Source organism: Sus scrofa, chromosome 6 (genome assembly GCF_054392235.1).
Source record: "Sus scrofa isolate SSC_HxYL_T2T_F1_AM1 chromosome 6, Sscrofa_HxYL_maternal_Yorkshire_Landrace_v2.0, whole genome shotgun sequence".
Taxonomy (NCBI): domain Eukaryota; kingdom Metazoa; phylum Chordata; class Mammalia; order Artiodactyla; family Suidae; genus Sus; species Sus scrofa.
The window spans coordinates 68,384,181-68,404,299 of NC_139388.1; the positions used below are offsets into that span (position 1 = coordinate 68,384,181).

Sequence of the window (20,119 nt, forward strand, 5' to 3'; positions counted from 1 at the left end):
GGTAGGGGGGAGGGGCACGAGAGCCGGGAAGAGTGCTGGTGGAGGGGACCTGGGCATGGGACCCAGGAGGCGGCACAGGCCTGGGGTGGGTGGGGGTCTTTGGTGGTGAAGCCAACGAGCAGCCCCTGCTCCAGTATGTGCCACTCGCTGAACTCTTAACAAGGCCTCTGGGCGCAGGCGCTTTTGCTGTCGAAATTTTCACACAGAGAGCCCAAGGCACAGAGCAGCCAAGTAACTTGCTGGAGATCACATAGCAGGGATGAAGGGGCAGGACTGGGCTGGACCCAGGAGTGGGGAACGGTGGGGGAGCCAGGGCTGGGTGGTGGGGCCAAGAGGTCTGGTAGCAAGAGTGGCGGGAGCAGTGTGGGGGGCGAGGAGCCCGCTGTGTGCTTCCTCTGACTGGCCAGGCGTCTCGGGAGCCTGGGTGAGGTGGACGTGGTGAGGAACTGAACGCTGGGTGCTGGGCGTGGTGGTGGGACTGGTGTCAGAGCCAGTGCAGGCGCCAGGTCCGAGCTCCCAGAGGTCACTGCTGGGCCCTGGTTCTTGTCCAGCTGCCGAGGGCTCAGGGTGCTGCGTGAACATCACATCTGCAACAGCTGTGCCCACCGGGGCCAGTGGGGGACTCGGGAGGCAGCAGAGGCTAGAGGCCGTGCTGGAGGAGGGAGCGGAGGGGACCTAGGAGGGGCCCCTTGCCAGGCGTGTCCAGGCCGTGGAGGCCGCCGCTGGAGGGTCCTGCTACCTGGCGCCACTGGCTGGCCGGCCTCCAGGTGCCCCACAACCATGCCTGCTTTCTGTGATGCTCATGAGAAAGTGGGCAGCAGCCTTGAGGCCCCAGAGCCTTCCTGTCCCAGGCTCGGGGAGCAGGGGACATGCAGGGTGTCAGGCTGGGGCACCAAAGCGAACAGGGGCCACTCGAGGGTAGCCAGCCCTTGCCGAGGCTGTGCAGCCTGGGCTCTGCCGTGGGCGGCCAGCGGCAGGATAACTGCTTGCTTCCCAACCCCAGGAGACCCTCCCTCCCAAGGACCAAGGCTCCGGCCCAGGGAGCACCTTGCACGGCCTCTGGCATTTTGTAAGACAGCTGGCAGTGCCAAAACTTGCAAGGAACGGGATGGTTCCAGAGGCAAGTGGGGGAAGAGGCTGAAGCCAGGCGAGCCCACTGTTCAGGCTGTGAGTCCTGGCAGGAGCACCCAGGAGACCCCTGCAGACGTGCTGACCCCGCCGGCCCTCCCCTGCGGACAGAGCCAGGAGGACCCTCGCTTCCCCCACTCCCTGGGGTCACGAAGAGGGGGCACAGGGCCCTCGTCACACACACTGAAGTTTCTGTTTCTCACGCGTGCTGGCAGATGCTCTTCCTCTTACAAGGCTGTACAGTTCTTCTCTGGAGACCAAGACGTGGCCCTGGCACAGGGTGGGATGCCTGTCCCTGGAGGAACGGCCACAGCGTCTCAGGGCGGAAGAGGAAGGACACACCACCAGTGGGGGCGCAGGCTCAGGGAGGGGAAGGTAGGTGGGACACGGGGGAGACTCCACTGCCCTGGGCACGGCCAGGGAGGCGGGATGAGAGGAGGGCTGGCCGAGGCACTGCCGCGCGATTGGACGGGGCCACCGGGGGAGGGCGACAACCTCCAGGAACTGAAGCGGCCCCACAAACGAGCAGCCACAGCAAAGTCCCTCATGTCAAACTGCTTTATTACATCTTAAATAACAGTACAGTTGGATATAGGATCTATCTCGCATCCAGCTTCCTGGCAGTACACGGACTTAAAAATTAAATACAAAAGGAGAAGGGCAGGGTGCAGAGAGCTCTACGGAGGAGGCGCCGACAGGGGAGGGGCGCGTCCCACCCGCTGCAGGCCCAGGCCAACCGCGCCAGCAGTTTGCACAGGATGTTGCAAACACAGGATGGAGAAGCTGCTGCTGCTGCTGCGGGAGCGCTTGGGTGCAGGGGGAGGCCGGCCGCTGTCCAGACGCTGCTGCTCAATCCTGGGCCCGACCCCAAACCAGGGAGGTCCGCTTGTTAGAAAGGGTTGGCCTCAGATGCCAGAGGCTGGTTCCCAGGGAGGGCCAGGCCGTGCAGAACTCACAGCGTGAGGCTGAGGTCTCGATCCCCGCACTCCCCGCCCCAATCCGACAGCAATCGCTTGGAACAGGACTTGATTTTTAAAGAAAGAAAGAAAACAGTGACTTATCCCGCTGCTTGAGCGTGTGGAACCGCTAACTGCGCGGCTTCCGATGCGATGCGTGTGCACAGAGGAGCAGCGCTAAGTGGACAGAGCTGCAACGGTTACAATTTTCAAGAGGTTATTTCTTAAAAGAAAAGGAACATCTAAGGACTGAGTCCTGTATGCACTTTTGAGCATTTCTACAGCATGCGATTCTAAGAGTAAACCCACCCAATATGGCAAACAATCAACTTTTTTAAAATTTAACTTAGAAAGTTTGAGATCATTATTTTCAAAACATTAATTTGTACACTGCTTCATACACAGATAACGGACCGACTATCCAAGCACAGACGGGCACCTCTCTGGCAAACAGACTCCTGACGGCTGCGGTGGGACTCGGGGTCATGATGCGCTCCTGTTCGATGCCCCCACTGTCGCCAGGAGACCCCAGGTGAGACTAAAAGCTGAGCTAGAGGGCAGAGAGGGCCGGGCCGGCCGGGCGGGACGAAGAGGTGCCTGACGGGCGTCCGCAGAGCGTGAGAGCCTCGGCTTCTCAGCATCCTCCTCCTCCTCCTCCTCCTCGGCCGTGTTCGTGCGCAATCATCACGTGACACTAGACGCCAAGTAAAAAATCTAGGGACTAAATGTACATCGTTAACAATGGCAGAGAGGCTGCGCTAGACCCTCTTTCTCTGTTTAACTACGGAACAGAAAGGAATATATGTTAAGAAAGAAATGCGAAGGTTTGCAAAATCCTGTTACAAACACCATCTGCAGTTCAGAGTCCATTACAAGATGCGGCCCCAGCCGGTTCTGCCTAAACATCACAAAACAGGGTCACTCATCTTGACTCCAAAGAAATGAGTGAAAAGGTGTGTCTGTCTCACAATTACACTCAAGTTTACCTTCTGGTTAATGTTTTTATTATTGTATTTCCTTTTCAATTCATTCAGGACAAAAAAAAACACAAAGGAACAGGAAGAAACAAGAACAGTGGTCCCGCAGGAATGCACACGATTTGCTTAGTTTACAGCACGGAGGCTCTGCTCTCAGTGGGAATTGTGCTCTTGGTTTCGGCAATAGTGAAGGGAGAAGATCTTGCCCTTTGGAAGTCCGGAGGGGGTGCAGGGCGTCCGCGTTAGTGGGTGGGTGGGAAATGCTATCACCGTGACGCTCCCAGGCTGGAAGGGCCTCCCAGTCCCCGCGGCGTCCACCTGCTGCTTTAAACAGAGTTAGAGATGTGAAAAGAAACAGACCCCCACGTGCAGCTCCGTCCTCACCACGGCTCCGAATGCTGCCCTCACCCCGCATCGGATTCCAAAACCCCCGCATCAGAGCTCATCGAGGAACCCTGAACCCCGACTGCACCGGCTCACGAGAAACACAGAGCCGCATGCAGAGGGCGCCTGGCCGCGCGGTACCTGCTGGCGTTAGTTCCAGATCTTAAGGAAGCTGTCCCAGGATCCCGTCGCCACGGCCATCCCATCGTCCGTCACCCCCAGGCAGCTGACGCGGTTGTCATGCCCAGCCAAGACACCTGAGAGCAAACCCTAGCAGTCGCCCGAGGGCCCGGGGTGGCAGCCCCAGAGCCCCCGGGGCCAGTCTGCAGTGCGCAGTGGCCGGGCAAGGACATGAGGACGGAGAAAGCCTGGTGAGGCGGGTGGGGAGGGACGGGGTGCCTCCTGCAACTCCCGCCAAGGCCAGCGAGGCCGCTGTGCTCCTCTCGCACGGGGGCGGGGGGGGGAACGGGGGGGGGGGACGGGGGGACGGGGACGCGCCCAGGGCCGGGGAAGCCCTCAGACAGAAGGGAGACAGGGCAGAGCGGCTGGGAGTGTGTGTGTGACCACACGACTGAAAGGCACAGACAGTCCCAGAGCCCAGGGCCTCCTGCGCGGACTCCTGAGCACTCACAGCAGTCAACAGCTTCAATAAAAACAGCAGAAGCACAAGAGAAAAAATCCACACCACCCCATCTCGGGGGAGCATCAGGCCAGAGTGATGCCCGCGGCAACCCCAACGTGAGACGGGTCCGCAGTTGCGCGCGGCAGCCTGGTGGGTAATCACCTGGGCAGGGGGAATCTGAGGCCTGGAACCTCAGGGGGCCCTGCCCACCTTGCACGCTCACCAGTGTTGGTGCAGGGGCTGGGGGACCGGTGGGGGCTCGACACAGAGGGGCAGCCACAGGCGGGAGCCCCGCTCTGGCCCTCCACCCTTGCAAGCACTGCCGGCTAAGAGCCGCCGTTCAACTTCTGGCCCCAGGGTCCCTCCTCAGCCCTGGGACCACCTTCCGCACAACCTGCCCCCGAATACACGCGTCAACGGCCCCCCGCCTGCCTCTACTGGGCTCTGCTTTGGCGGGCACGGCGGGGGATGCCTGCCTGGATTCGTGCCCCAACACGAACGACGGGAAGGAGGGAGCAAGGCTGGCCCTGCCACCACCCCTCTGCTGGCCACGTGTCAGGAGATCCTGTGCCTCTGGGAGACCCCGCCTGAGTGCCCCGGAGGCCGGGGAGGCCCCGGCAGCCACCTACCTGCCCTGTCGGCCTTGAGGGCGTCCCAGACGTTGCAGTTGAAGTCGTCGTACCCAGCGAGGAGGAGGCGCCCGCTCTTGGAGAAGGAGACGGAGGTGATCCCGCAGATGATGTTGTCGTGGGAGTAGGTCATGAGCTCCTGATCCGCGCGGAGGTCGAACAGCCTGCAGGTGGCGTCGTCCGAGCCAGTGGCAAAGGCGTTGCCGTTGGGAAAGAACTGCGGAGAACGCACACACGGAAAGTGGGCATGCGCACGCCAGGCGAGCCTGGAGGCAGGGCTGGGTCCCGCGGGCAGGCAGGCCCAGGGCAGGGACCTGCACAGAGCGGTGGGCAGGTGTGCCTTCCTCCCCAAGCCCACCGTCCACCACCCCTCGTTTTCTCCGAGGGCACAGGAAGACTGCACTTGTCCCCGAGGCCGGGCCTCCGCGGGCACCACAGGCTGGCTGGCTGACCTCAGGAAGGAAGGCCGACCACCAGGCCCCTCGGTCAGGGGCCAGGAGGGAGGCTCCTTTGACGGCGACGCCCCAACCGCCACCACACAGCGAGGGCTGCTGACAGCGCTGTGCCCACAGGCCTGGCTCCCCTCAAGGCCAGGAGAGGCCGCGCAGCAGACGCACTGTCCAGGCCGGGGAGGGGAGCCGTCCGTGCACGGGCACAGCGTGGCAGGACAGATCCGGTCACGTCTAAGTTGGCCACAGGGAGTTTTTGGAAAGTAGATGTGTTTGCTGAGAAAAGGAGCCCCTCTAACCCCAGAAGCACCTGACAGTCTGGCGGCGTGTCCTGCGGCTCACAAGGAGCCCTTGAACTTGCTACGGGCTGGCGGGGGCCCCAGCCTTCACCGCGGACCCGGACTCACGCAGATGGCGTTGATGTCGGACTCGTGGCCGGTGAAGGTCTGCCGGCACATTCCTTCTCGCACGTCCCAGAGTTTGGCTGAAGCGTCACAAGCACCAGAGACAAACAGCCTGGTGTCCGGAGCGAGAGAAAGGCTCATGACATCCCCGGTGTGTCCAGTGAACGTGGTCGTCTGCTGGCCAGTCTCGATATCCCACAGAGCGCTGGGGATAGCAATGACAGCAGTCACCCCACTTCCTCACCCCGGCCGCCCGCACACTGCCCTCCAACTCCCAGGACCCCAGCCGGCCTCTGCAATTTCCTTCAGGGAGAGGGACATTCGGTAACTGGACTTTGTTTGGCAGGGTTATTGCAACGCAAGCACACATAGCACCAACCAGGGCATAGCCACAGCTTTACCGTCGCGGTGAGGTCTACGCCCGCTGCACCACCAACAAAGGAGGGGCTGGCAAGGGGCCGCGAGGAGCTAGCGCCCCAGGCTGGGCAGAAAACGGGTTCTGTGTGCTGCTGCCAGCTCTGTGCCCTCTGGGTCCCACAGGCTAGGACATGCAGACGTGCCCAGTAAACAAGAGTTCAGAGCAAGGCTGGTAGCCTGTGGCCTCAGCATGTGCAGCCACTGGGGCGTGAGAGGTGACAGGAGGCAGCAGCGGGGGGCGGTGCGCTGACACTGCGCTTCGACTTGCAAAGAGCGGCACTGCCGGGAGCAGAGGCAGAACGCGAGCCGCAGCCTGGCAATCCAGATGTAAGGTGCCAGGGTCCTCTCCCCAGGGCCTGGAAACCATCACTCATGAAGGAAAAGGCTTTTAGAAATATCTGCTAATAAAGAAATCCTTCCCCAACTGACAGTCCAGGTAGATTATAAATCTTCTGTGAACTGAAGCACACACACAGAGAGAGGACACCTTACAAGACAGGACCACCTGGAGAAGGGCGACAGGGCCTGGGCTGGGGACTGTCCCTCCCCATGTGGCCTCCTGGCTCCTGGCCACCACATCAGGCCTCAAGACCAGAAAACCCCACAAGGACAGTAAGCCTAAAGTGGCTCAACCATATGATCATTTAAAATGAGATACTGTGGTGCCACAAGTGAAAACAGTACTGAATTTATTTATTTTTGGCCACGCCCTTGGCGTGTTAGAGGTTCCTGGACCAGGGATCCAACACATGCCACAGCAGTGACCCGAGCCACTGCAGTGACACTACCAGATCCTTAACCTGCTGTGACACAAGGGAACTCCAGTACTGAGTTTATTTAGTGGTCTTTTATCAACAAAGGTGAAACACTAAAACGTAAGAAGTCTGATAGAATTCACTAGAAATTGTGACACCTGTTCCTATTTTTTTGGTCTTTTTAGGGCCGCACGCATGGCACATGGAGGTTCCCAGGCTGGGGATCGAATCGGAGCCCCAGCTGCCGGCCTACACTACAGCCACAGAAAAGTGGGATCCAAGCTGCATCTTTGCCCTACACCACAGCTCACGGCAACGCCAGATCCTTCACCCACTGAGCGAGGCCAGAGATGGAACCTGCAACCCCATGGTTCCTAGTCGGGTTCGCCAACCACTGCACCATGCCAGGCATTCCACACCTGTTATTTTTAAGCTGTGCGCTGAGTCCCCAGCGAGGAGGACAGCACCCCCACTCCAGGTGGGCTCCTGAGCGTTTTGCCTCCACAGTAAAACATGCGGGAGGAAACAAAGCTCACGGCGCCACATCCACCACAAATCAGTCCTCTGCTCTTGAGAACGGACCTTCGAGCTTGAGGATCTACACAGAGCATCAGAAACTCACCCGACATTCACTGCCACCCGTGTCTGAGTCTCCTGGAGCTACGGGGGAGGCAGGGAAGGTGCCCATGTACTCACCAGGTGGTGTCTCCAGAGCTGGTGACGATCTGATTGTCATCCAGGAAACGGCAACAGGACAGGTAACCTGGAAAAGAGATCCACGTGACGGCCCAGCTTGCCAGCCCGCGACGCTTGTGGCTCAGGGGTAAGGAACCCGACTAGGATCCGTGAAGACACAGATTTAATCCCTGGCCTCGCTCAGTGCGTTAAGGATCCAGTGGTGCTGTGAGCTGTGGTGTAGGTCACAGAAGCGGCTCGGATTCCATGTGGCTGTGGCTGTGGTGTAGGCCGACAGCTGTAGCTCTGATTCGACCCCTAGCCAGTGAACCTCCATATGCTACGGGTGCGCCCCTGAAAAATAAAAAGAAAAAAGGAAATAAGTTGGTAGAGTGCATGTGCTAGAAGCCTCACGGCCAGCGGATGACAAATGCCTGGTCAGCCGCTGCCTGGCCCTGGCCCTGCACAGAGAAGAGTAACAGAGGAGCAGAGTCAACACACAACGCGAGGTAAGAGTCAGAGCCTGGAGAAGCAGGTGCACCCCCATCTGAGGACTGGACCTCCAGCCAGAGGGGGAGGCCGTGAGCACAGCCCTGGCACAGCACTGCACAGCGCAGCGCACAGGTGCGGGCAGGAAGCCCCGCCCTCCTGTCCTCCACCCTCGCGCCTCCATGGGGCAGCACTCTGAGCCCTTGGACATGTGGGTGAAAGGGGCATCTCCGCCTCCTGGACCCCTCCAATGGGGGAGGGTGAGAATGGGGAGCAAGCCCGTCTGCGTCCGGGAGGCACAGAGACGGGGCTGCAGGGGCCTCAACCTCCGGGAAGGCACGGCCAGAGCCAGAGACCCGCTGGGTTGTTTTCCATGGGCAGCACTGTGGCGAAGGAGTCAGCGAGGACATAGGCTGGTGGCCTGAGCGCCCCCACCCAGCCCACTGAGCACGAGGGAGGCCCTGAGGACAGGATGCCCAGCCTGGTCAGCCTCTGGAATCAGGAAGGGCCACACTCTGCACTGCCTACACGTGACTGCTACTTAATCAGCCGGCAGCTTCTGCCCCAGTCTGAGGGACCCTGACAGCTCCAAATGCAAGGCAAGCAAACTTGTCCCCAGGAGGTGGGTGACAGTGGCAAAGCAGCCCCTGACCTCTGCTGGCCGGGCTCCTGCCAGGGAAAGGCACACCTGCCAGGTCTGCTCAGAAACCTCTCTTTCCAGGCCACACCTGAGCCGCGTGCGACACTGTGTGAATCCAAATAAAACGCACACACAGAGGACACCCGGGAAAGGGTGCTGACGTGGAAAACGTAAGGACACAGGAGAAAAAGGCATCTGTCACGCTTGTCACTCCACTGTGTCTCCCACAGAAAACACGGAGAGATGACTGTTTCTAAACACCCACTCGTGCCTAGAAGAGGACATGGGGCCAAGCGCTTCCCGGAGGCCATGTCGAGGCCACAGGACTCAAGGGACATGTGGGCGAGCCTGTGCCCCATGCGCCGGCTCTCAGCCTTGCTCAAGGCTGCCTCCCGGGAACCCGAGCCAGGCGCATTCAAAACCAGCAATGCTGGGGGTGGGCAGAGGTGCTGATGCCCCACAAGCACGGTTCCTGGACTATTACATTTATTGACAAAAATCCACACGGAAGTGCGTCGATCCGGTCAAATCCCTGACGGTTGAGGGGGCAACTGTATCCAAACACTACTTTTTTTTTAGGGCCGCGCCTGAGGCATATGGAGGTTCCCAGGCCAGGGGTTCAACCAGAGCCATAGCTGCTGCAGCAACGCCAGATCTGAGCCACGCCTGCGACCTACGCCACAGCTCACGGCGACGCCAGATCCTTAACCCCCTGGGTGAGGCCAGGGATGGAAATCGCATCCCCACGGATACTAGTCGGACTCACTTCCGCTGTGCCGCCACAGGAACTCCCCAAACACTACACTACTTTTTTTTTTTTTGCTATTTCTTTGGGCTGCTCCCACGGCATATGGAGGTTCCCAGGTTAGGGGTCGAATTGGAGCTGTAGCCCCTTGCCTACGCCAGAGCCACAGCAACGCAGGATCTGAGCCGCGTCAGCAACCTACACCACAGCTCATGGCAATGCTGGATCGTTAACCCACTGAGCAAGGGCAGGGACCGAACCCGCAACCTCATGGTTCCTAGTCAGATTCGTTAACCACTGCGCCACGTCGGGAACTCCTACACTACTTTTTTATTCTTCTTACTGGGGCCACACCCGCGGCATGTGGAGGTTCCCAGGCTAGGGGTCCAATCAGAGCTGCAGCCACCTGCCTACACCATAGTCACAGCAACGCCAGACCTGAGCCGTGTCTGCGACCCACACCACAGCTCACGGCGACGCCTGTGAGGCCTGCGACAAGCGGCAGACGGCGGCTCCTCAGGTCTGTGGGACCCACTCCGCGTTCACGCCTTTATTCCTAACTATCGTGAGGCTACTGCGAGCAGATCATATTTGACCTCTTGCTGACCTGAAGCTAAAAATCACGTGCCATATCCAAAGAAAGGCACAAATAGTTCTGCTAGGCCACATGTTTAACAAAAACACCACCTCTCAACTCCCAAGAAGTTAAATCTCCTGATATGTGAAGGAAGTAAAATTTTAAAAATTTCAATTAAAAATGGAAGCCCAAGAGTTCCCGTCGTGGCTCAGCGGTTAACGGATCCAACTAGGAACTATAAGGTTGCGGGTTCGGTCCCTGGCTTCACTCAGTGGGTTAAGGATCGGGCGTTGCCGTGAGCTGTGGTTTGGGTTGCAAATGCGGCTCGGATCCCTCGTTGCTAGGGCTGTGGTGTAAGCCGGCGGCCACAGCTCCAATTAGACCCCTAGCCTGGGAACTTTCATATGCTGCGGAAGGGGCCCTAGAAAAGGCAGAAAGACAAAAAAAAAAAAAAAAAAAAAAAAAAAAAGGAAGCCCATACACAGTCTCTGGTGGTAAATAATTCGCTGATGCTACATTCGGTGGTTCCTGAAGCCCCCGGGGTCATGAGGTCGGCTCCTGGCTGGGTTCCCACAGGGGGCAGCACGTCCTGCCCCGGGAAGCAACCTTCTCACAGCAACAACCACGAGCTGGGCACCAACGGGAGGCCAAGTGCCAAAGCGCTGGAAGCAGACAGCCTGAAAGAAGCCTGTACGCGGAAGCCAAGAAAGGCACTGGGGGGGTCTTTTTCTGGGGCAGGGCCCACCTGTGGCAACCGGCCACCACAGGGCCACACTCACAAGTCAGGCCTGTGGCCCCAGCTTCTTGAAGAGCCAGGAAAGAGGCCTCTGGGCAAGCACAGCGAGAAAGTGAAAGAAGAAACCTCGAAAGGCAAAAGCCACAGGAGGCCCTAAAAACCACACAGCTGACTGCCCACATATCTGTCTAAAGCACTCGGTCAAGACAGCAGGGCCACTGGCCTGGCTGCCGCCTGGCGGGACAAAGCGCCGCTTCTTCAGGAGCCTGCCCGGCACCCGGCTCACCAAGTCCGGGATTCCCATTCCAAAGTCCTAGATGTTGGAGTTCCCGTCGTGGCACAGTGGTTAACGAATCCGACTAGGAACCATGAGGTTGCGGGTTCAATCCCTGGCCTCATTCAGTGGGTTAAGGATCCGGCGTTGCCGTGAGCTGTGCTGTAGGTTGCAGATGCGCTCGGATCCTGCGTTGCCGGTGGCTACAGCTCCGATTCCACCCCTAGCCTGGCCACGGGAGCGGCCCTGGAAAAGACAAAAAAAAAAGGAAGAAGAAGAATCGACGTTTCCAGATAAAGGGGACAGAGGGCCCACTGCAAGCAGATGTGCAGCCACGATGAGGACTGGGGGCCCCCAAAGGAAAGCTCGTGCCTTCGGGAGGAGAAGGGTGCACACGAGGAGTGCTCGAGGTCCGAGGAAGTGCAAAAGCCTGGGCACATTTCTTCAGGAGCTGAGACGCTTTCAGAAAATAACAGTATGTTGTGAGAGCTTTAAACACACATAGATGCAAGAGCTATGAAAACCTCGTCAAGAATGAGGAAGGGCAGAAAATGGGCATTTACGGCAGCACAGGGGTTGCATCTTATGTAAATAGATACTATGTTACCTCCAAGTGCACCGTGAGAAGGGTACGGATGTACAGGGCAATCCCCACATAAGCCACGAAAAACCACTGCCAGAAGGTAACCCAAACAATCCAAGAGAGAAAACTAAATTTCGACACCATCAGGCAACCCGAGAGGCGGCAGGAAAGGAGAGCACGTCACAGGTGAGGGAGCTAAACCCACTGTCCCCACACGGTGGGGAGCAGAAACGAACCCACACACTTGCAGGGCAGAGGCACTGAGAATGGATAAACAGCAGGAGCCAACTGTATGCTGTCTCTAAGGGACGCTACTTCTAACTACAGTTAAGCTGAAAGGAAACAGACGGGAAAGAGGAAACTGTGCAGGCACTAAGCATAAGAAGGCTGCAGCGGCCACAAGAACATCAGGTAAAGCCAGCTTCCAGCAGAGGTTCCACACTGCGGAGAAAGGGTCAGCGCCTCCGGAAGACACGACAGCCAACGCGCACACACGCGTGCACTCACAGAGCTCAAAACACACGAGGCACGGATTCCCAGAACTGAGGGAGAAAGGGAGAACGCCATATCCTCAGGGACCTTAACCGCCCCGCCTTAGCAACTGACAGAAATAAAACGAAGCCAGAGAAGACCCCAGCGGCAAATCCTGACGACCACGCTGAGAACCTGCCCGGCAGCCTGGCTCCTGCATGCGGCCTGTGGCTGTCGGACCACTTGCTCCCCCGAAAGGAAGTCCCCAGGTAGGTTAAAGACACGTGCTCCAAACAGGAGGCACTTAGTTAGAAATCAGTAGCAAGTTACCTATGAAAACTTCAGCTACCTGAAAATTAAGCAACACTTAAATGACCAAAAGGGATTAGGAATGTTTCACACTGAGTGATAATAACATGGCTAAAGCCACACTTGGAGGACAATTTATAGCTTTGAGCACATGCATCTGAAAAAGAAGGACGGCCCAAGGCCTTCTAAAAACCTAGAAAATTACAAAGAAGTGACCGTAGAGTAAGCAGAAGGCAGGAAATAATGTGAGACAGAAGTCATGAAATACAGTCTACCTTTAAAAGGACAAAGGACAGATTTTTTTTTTAGGGGCCACACCTGCAGCATACGGAGGTTCCCGGGCTGGGGGTTGAATTGGCCCTGTAGCTGCCAGCCTACACCAGAGCCACAGCAACGAGGGATCCAAGCTGCATCTGTGAGCTGCACCACAGCTCCCGGCAATGCCAGATCCTTAACCGTCTGAGCGAGGCCAGGGACTGAACTCACGTCCTCATGGACACTACTCAGGTTTGTTACCGTTGAGCTGCGACGGGAACGCCTAGACTTTTCTTCCCCTCCTTTTTTTGGCCACACTTGCAGCACGTGGAGTTCCTGGGCCAGGGATCAGATCCGAGCCACAGCCGTGACCCACACTGCAGCTGCAGCTGCAGCCACGCTGGCCAGTGGTCAAGGCCGCGTCCCAGCGATCCCGCCGCACCGCAGCAGGACCTCCAGGGCAGACTCTTTCACTGGTGAAGACGAGCTGAAGAGACCACCTGTCGGGGCCAAAAGCACTGCTAACGAGATGACCCTCGGGAGCGTGCGGCGCGCAGGAGCCCAGCAGGGGTAATAATCTGAACTGAGAGCACAGCCACAGAAGCAAAGTATCAGAGACCTGCTTTTTTCAGAAAGCCTACATCTTTTGTGACTGACAGTAACTAAACAGGGACGCCCGGTGGAATGACAGCCCCGGGCCGAGCTGACGCTGTCCACAGGCGTCAGTCCCGGGCTCTCTCCCGAGTCCTTGGGGGGAGGAGGTCTCACATGATCACAAGGACGGAGGCTCCGTCGCGGCTCAGCAGGAAGAACCCGACTGGTCTCCATGAGGACGCAGGTTCCATCCCTGTCCCCGCTCAGTGAGATCCCCGTCCCCACTGCCGTGAGCTGTGAGGTAGGTCGCAGATGTGGCTGGGATCCTGCATGGCTGTGGCTGTAGCTGTGGCGGAGACCCCTAGCCTGGGAACCTCCATATGCTGAGGGTGTGGCCCTTCAAAAAAAAGACCACGAGTTCCCGTCGTGGTGCAGTGGTTAACAAATCCGACTAGGAACCATGAGGTTTCGGGTTCGGTCCCTGGCCTTGCTCAGTGGGTTAAGGATCCGGTACTGCCATGAGCCGTGGTGTAGGTCACAGATGCGGCTCGGATCCTGCACTGCTGAGGCTCTGGTGAAGGCCAGCGGCTACAGCTCCGATTCGACCCCTAGCCTGGGAACCTCCATATGCCGCGGGAGCGGCCCTAGAAAAGGCAAAAAGACCAAAAAAAAAAATCAGTAAGGATGTTTGTGGATAGATGTGTGCATGTGTGTACACGTGTGTTTAGGTTAGGAAATTCTCGTGGAACGGGACTCAAGATGCGAGCCGGTTTAGGACGAGAGGACAGAGGGAACTACACTTTGTGAGCAGGGAGACACGGGGCTCCCAGCGCCCGAGGGTGCCCTAAGTCCCCGGGATCCTTGGAAAGCACATGCTACGGCCACTTCAATTCAAAGGCTTCTCACAGGTCAAGGTGCACCGAGGCCTGCCTTGGACTCCCTCTTTCACACTGTTTCTGGCTGTTACTGGGACCAATCTCACTGAACGCTTGGCGAGAAGAGGCGAGTGCCCGAGGCGCCTGACCATGCCCGCGCACCCCGTGTCCACAGCCTGGAGGCCGGGGACGAGCACACGCACCTGTGTGTCCGGCCAGCTCCCGACTCACACGCACGTTCCCTTCGCGAGTTTTCAGATTGTAAATGGAGCAGATGTTATCCAGGCCACCGCAGGCCACGTAGTTCCCAGAAGGCGCATACGCGCACGTCATGACCCACGAGGAGCGCAGAGGGATGGCGTGGACCTAGATGACAGAAGACACACGATGCGGGCACGCGCAAGGTCACACACCCCCAGTCATTCACAGCTGACACTAGGACTCTGCTGCTGGTCTTCAACTGTCATCGCATAGCAGGTGACCCAGCAAAACTGGCCAAAATTATTCTGAGACTAATTTATACGTGTGGCCAGTCAGATAACGTAGTAACTGAAGCAGAAATGCAGTGAGCACCACTTCCGTCTACCGTTTTGTGAAAGTCACAGCATACAATTCGGCAGGCTCTTAAGTAAGAGTGGCACAGCCTCCAAATCAAAACTCGAGAGTAAACGGAAAACATTTCACGGGCCTGTCAAACTGTCGCAAAATTCACTTACAAAATGAAGTCTTTTGTATTGAAGTAATCGAGCTAGATGTTATTGTAATTGATCCTGTGCTTGAGACAGGTGCTGCAAGTGCTGGAATCTCCTCGGGTATTCTCCAGTAAGATACCACCGCATTGTATCTGTTACACATGTTTAGACCAACGGCGGTCCTTTTTTCACTCAGTGTGATACAATCTTGGGCTAAATCTTTTAAAGAATTTAATTTACACGTCGAAATGTCTTTCAGGTTACTTCCTGAAACACTGGTAACCAGAGACAAAGCTCCGTTTTGTATGTCCAACTAAAACGCAGACCTTCCCGGCTTGAGCTAAAACTGGAATCCAGGCTCCCTCCACCTGCCCCGTGCGGCTGCCACAGGACCTTTGGGACTCGACACCACAGCGGCGCTGGCGGGCCCGCCGCGTCCTGTGCAGCGAGCCCGGGGCTGCCTCTGCAGGCAGGGGTGCGGCCGGCCTACCTTGTTGGTGGTGTAGCTGTCCCAGATGATCAGCTTCCCGTCCTGTGAGGCACTGACGAGAAGCCTGCGGGAGAGAGACGAGAGCACGCGTGTCAGCACCGCAGCACGGAAGCCACGCAGAGCCAAGGGGAGACTGAACGTGGGGTGACTGACACGCGCATCACCTGGACAGCTGCTCGAGACAGAGCACGCTTAGTTGTAAGGGAAAGAAGGTACAGTTGTCAGGCCAATGTCGAAAGCATTTAGAAGTAAATGTGCCCACTGACCCTAGTGAGATTCAAAGCCTGCTTCTCTGCTGGCAGCACCCAGGCCGCTTGCTCAGAAAAGACAAGCTGACTTCCCGCACCTGCTTCCGTTCCGTTTCTCTTCACCATCAATCAGGTCTGAGCCCCAGAGGTCTTTCATGAGCCAATGGTAGTATAAAAGACTTAGTCTATAGCTTTCTGTCCCATTCTGACACACAGAAAGCCTAAGAAAAAGGACTAATATGTTTTCAGATACTCAAACCTTGCGACAATCCTCACACACATGCACAAAACAACAACCCCAGGACAGTGTCCCAAACTGAAGTGAACCTGGGACCCAGGCCCGCTAGAAACAGCAAGGAGGCACCCTCTCCACCTAAAGCTTTCCAGAGACGACAAAGTGAAGCGCGACTGTGCCGGGTCCAGAGAGACCAGGAACTATTGTGTTTCTCATGCCATTTTCTTGCTCTGGTCAATGGTCCTACGTTTGAGATCTGTGTGTTGAAAAGGTGCCATCCGTATTTACAGGATTAAGCAGGAAACCGCCAAAGGAAAGCCTGACAAACGGGCAAAGGAATTTCAAGTGGGAGTACATCCTGAAGAGCACAGCTACTCAGGACAGCCCAAGAACCTCTGTTCTCCAGACCGCGGTTGGCGAGCACCCGCAGGAAGGCTCCCCGTGACCCCAGGCAGAGGGGTCAGCACAGTAAACAAGAAAGACAGCGCTGGCTTCGGAGAGCTCACCCACCCACACACCAGGGTCAGCCCTCTCGGCCACGAGCACATCTGGCGTCCCGAACCGATGGAGACCTGGAGGAAAATCACCTGACTCTCTGGCAACCCCCACTTTTCCTCCACTTGGTTCTGCCGCTTGCAGCACGGAGGCTGCTTAGGGCTGAAAATGCTTTAGCGTGGCCTATTCTGAAACTCGTCACAGAACTAAAGGAAGGCTCCAATCCTGCTGCTTTTGGACGCGGATTCTCGCGTCGAGGTTCGGTTGTAAACACATCCGGCACGTCGAAGGTGCCTGCGGCCTCGCATCGGGCTCACTCTGCGGCTCTGCACTGCTCGGCGTGGCTGCAGCGGCACGTCAGAGCCCCGTGGAGAAGCTCATCCTTGGGAGGGTCACCTCTGCGGGATCGCCTGGGCAGAAAGCTTAATATCTGCTGACTCGACCAGGGGCTAGAGGGTGTTAAGCAGCCCCCCTTGATCCTTCAGAAGGTGAGAGAAGACACGCCGCTTAATCCCAGGCAGGGCGACGTTGGGAGAACTGGGTTCCTTCTGCCTCCCAGAGCCTTCGGCTATCCCGAAGCACCTACCACCATCCGAACCCAGTGCTGAGAGCCAGGAACGAAGCCTTGGGCTCCCGGGAGCCTTGAGCAGAGGTCCAGGCGCGAAGGCCTCAAGTCCCTCACTCGCCCAGAGGACAGAGGCTTTCAAGCTCCTGGGTTAGCTGTGATTTGCTCTCGATTATAACACTCCAGTAAGACTTTAAAAGGGGGAGACATGGAGTTCCCCTTGGGAGTGCTGGGATGCCGGCTCCATCCCCAGCCTGGTATAGTGAGTGGGTGAAGGATCTGGTGTTGCCACAGCTGTGGCTTAGGTTGCAACTGAGGCCAGGATCTGATCCCTGGCCTGGGAGCTCCATATGCTGTGGAGCAGCCAAAAAAGAAGAATTAAAATTTAAAAAAAATTAACAGGGGAGACAAAGTTTAACATGAACTCACATACCCGAGAGAGGCTCTCGAATGCCATACAAAGGAGGCTTTAAGAGTACGAGAGTGTGGGAGTTCCCGTCGTGGCACAGTGGTTAACGAATCCAACTAGGAACCATGAGGTTGTGGGTTCGATCCCTGCCCTTGCTCAGTGGCTTAAGGATCCAGGCGTTGCCATGAGCTGCGGTGTAGGTGGCAGACACGGCTCAGGTCCTGCACTGCTGTGGCTCTGGTGAAGGCCGGCGGCTACAGCTCCGACTTGACCCCTAGCCTGGGAGCCTCCATATGCCTATGCCATGGGAGCAGCCCTAGAAAAGGCAAAAAGACAAAAAAAAAGACTACGAGAGTGTTACAGCAGCATATCGGTGGAGGTAACGAAGTGTGCACACAGTACACACTGACGAGGCGCAGACACAGACCCGCTGCGGTGTCTCCGAGGGTCCTGAGAGACAGACTGCTCATCAGCGCAACAGTCTGAAGTGTCCACGAATTACACCATGTGATAAAATAACTGGCATTCATACATTACACCCTTCAGTCATGAAAAAGAGGTTGTTTATGAAGATGCCTTAAGCAAAGGGACATCCAAAAATTGTAAAGCTTTTTTGGGGCTTTAAGGAGGCAAAAATTTACCTCTCTGGAAAGCCACGGCTATTTAGACAAAACAAGTCTCTGATGGCCTCTGGATAACAGAAGTGCTTCCCGGTATAGGTCTGTGTGTTCCTTGTTGGGGATTCTCAAATAGAGCCCTCCTATGAGGGCGGCACAACTGCCGTGTTTGGAGAGCAGCAATCAAGTAACCAGACACCCACTACCCTCAGCACAGGGTGACCACCACCCTGAACTTGGTGCTGCTTGTTTGTGCCCTTTCGTTTGCTCCTCTGACCAGGGGGCTTTCAAGGCACAATTCATGTCTGAACCACATGGAACAGACAGCCTGCAGTGGTGGCCAGGCCACTTGGGTGGCCTGGGGCCGCCAGCCCTTCTGCCAGCTCTGACCAGACACCTGCCTCAGTTCCCTGGGTGCAGCTTTCGGTCCCCTTTCAGGGCACCGGTGGTGTGTCACCTCCGTGGAAAGCCTTCCCTGCTCCCCAGGCTAGAGCTATTGCAGGAGAGCACACTGCTTAGGGGCCAGGAAAGCCACAGGGCTCCGTGGGTGACCTGGCTGCAGCCCTGTCTGCCTGCCACCCTGTCTAACCAGGATACCCGTGTTCCCACAGAGGGAGAAAAACCCCAGAGGTAAGGCTCTATCTGCTCACCAGTGGACTGAGGCGAAAAGGCATTTTTCTTTTTCCCTCTTTTGTTCTGCTGACTGCCATCGTTGGAATGATCTCTGTTCGCACTCATTTGCATTTGGAATTACAAGGGATACTGTATAGAACAATCTAAAGATAGAATCTTTTGTTCTCTGGCTGTTTACACTCTAAAGCAGGCAATTTAATTTCATGAACAAAGACAAAAAACCAAGCAGAAAATTCCTCTCTGACAATTAAACAGGAAAGCAATGCTATTCAAAGGCAGGAACCCGAGGGGTTCTCCTGTGGCGCACAGCAGGTTAAGATCTGGCTTCGCCACGCAGCAGCCTGGGTCGCTGCTATGGCACGGGTTCAATCCCTGGCCCAAGAACTTACACATGCTGCAGGCATGACCAAAAAATACAAAAGAAATAAAAAAAAAGAAAAGCATCTGAAGAATCATGTATTTGAAAGAACATGTTACAGTCACAAAGTCACACAGCATTTTACTTATTTGGGTGGGAAAGTAGAAGAAAAAGACTTCGGAGGAGTCCCTGAAAGAAACAGAACACAGCTGAATGGATTTCATCTCAGTGATGCCGCAGGTTAGGGGAATGGGTGCAGAATGGGGAGGGCAGAGAAGGGGAGACTGATGAGCAATGGGGTGAGTGAGCGAGAGATGGAGACGGCCACCCAGAGGAGGGAGGGGAGGAGAGGGGAGAGGAGGGAGGGGAGGGGAGAGGAAGGGAGAGAAGGGGAGAGGAGGGAGGGGAAGGGAGAGGAGGGAGGGGAGGGGAGGGGGGGGAGAGGAGGGGAGGGGAGAGGAGGGAAGGGGAGGGGAGGTGAGGGAAAGGAGGGGAGGGGAGGGGAGGTGAGGGAAGGGAGGGGAATGGAGGGGAGGTGAGAGGAGAAGAAGGGAGGTGAGGGGAGAAGAAGGGAGGTGAGGGGAGAAGAAGGGAGGGAGGGGAGAAGAAGGGAGGGAGGGGAGAGGAGGGAGGGGAGTGGAGGGGAGAGGAGGGAGGGGAGGGGAGAGGAAGGGAGGTGAGGGGAGAAGAAGGGAGGTGAGGGGAGAAGAAGGGAGGGAGGGGAGAGGAGGGAGGGGAGTGGAAGGGAGAAGAGGGAGGGGAGGGGAGAGGAGGGAGGGGAGTGGAGGGGAGAAGAAGGGAGGGAGGGGAGAGAAGGGAGGCGAGAAAGGCAAGAAAGGCGCCGGGCTGGGGCAGGCAGCTGGGGGAGAGCTGGGGACAGCAGCTGGCAGACTGGGCCCGCCCTGGTACACTGCTCTACGCCTCCCCAAGGCATGGAGCAGGGTTGCTGATCCCTGCACCAGGGCCCGAAACCAGGAGACATGGGTTGTGGACCAAGAACCACAGGAACAGGCTGGAAGGAGGAGGAGCCGTGGCAGAGAGAGGTCAGGGTGACAAGGGCCTGAGCAGTGGAGCTGGCAGGACCATGTGGGGGAGGGAGCAGAGCTGACAGGAGCTTGAGAGGCCTGTAGATGGACGGCGGATAGGGAGTCCCAGCGAGACAGGTAAGTGCAAGTCCGGCAGAGAATGCTGTGCTTGGCCCGCGCAGACACCTGACCGTCTGCCCAAGCTTTTCTTTTCTTGTTCTTTTTCTTTCTAGGGTCACTTGCCGGGGCATATGTAGGTTCCCAGGCTAGGGGTCTAATCGGCGCTGTAGCTGCCGGCCTACACCAGAGCCACAGCAACGCAGGATACGAGCCGCATCTGCGACCTACACCACAGCTCACGGCCACGCCGGATCCTTAACCCACTGAGCAAGGCCAGGAATCGAACCC

General features: G+C 57.2%; 1 protein-coding gene across 10 annotated transcripts in view; it reads right to left on the reverse strand.

Annotated features, from left to right (window-relative positions):
- Positions 1–1,668: 1,668 nt before the first annotated feature.
- GNB1 (G protein subunit beta 1) overlaps positions 1,669–20,119 on the reverse strand; it is an 85,429-nt gene continuing 66,978 nt past the window's right edge. For 6 of the 10 annotated variants that reach the window (XM_021097490.1, XM_084962591.1, XM_021097492.2 and 3 more), the window contains 7 exons: positions 15,127–15,190; positions 14,148–14,310; positions 7,418–7,484; positions 5,553–5,754; positions 4,697–4,913; positions 3,587–3,702; positions 1,669–3,382 (listed from right to left, as the gene is read on the reverse strand). In XM_021097490.1, coding sequence (XP_020953149.1) covers positions 3,596–3,702; positions 4,697–4,913; positions 5,553–5,754; positions 7,418–7,484; positions 14,148–14,310; positions 15,127–15,190 — 820 coding nt within the window. In that variant the 3' untranslated portion in view covers positions 1,669–3,382; positions 3,587–3,595. Of the gene's footprint in view, positions 3,386–3,586; positions 3,703–4,696; positions 4,914–5,552; positions 5,755–7,417; positions 7,485–14,147; positions 14,311–15,126; positions 15,191–20,119 lie in introns of all 10 variants that reach the window. The other 4 variants (XM_021097495.2, XM_084962595.1, XM_084962596.1 and 1 more) reach the window with 1 other exon arrangement.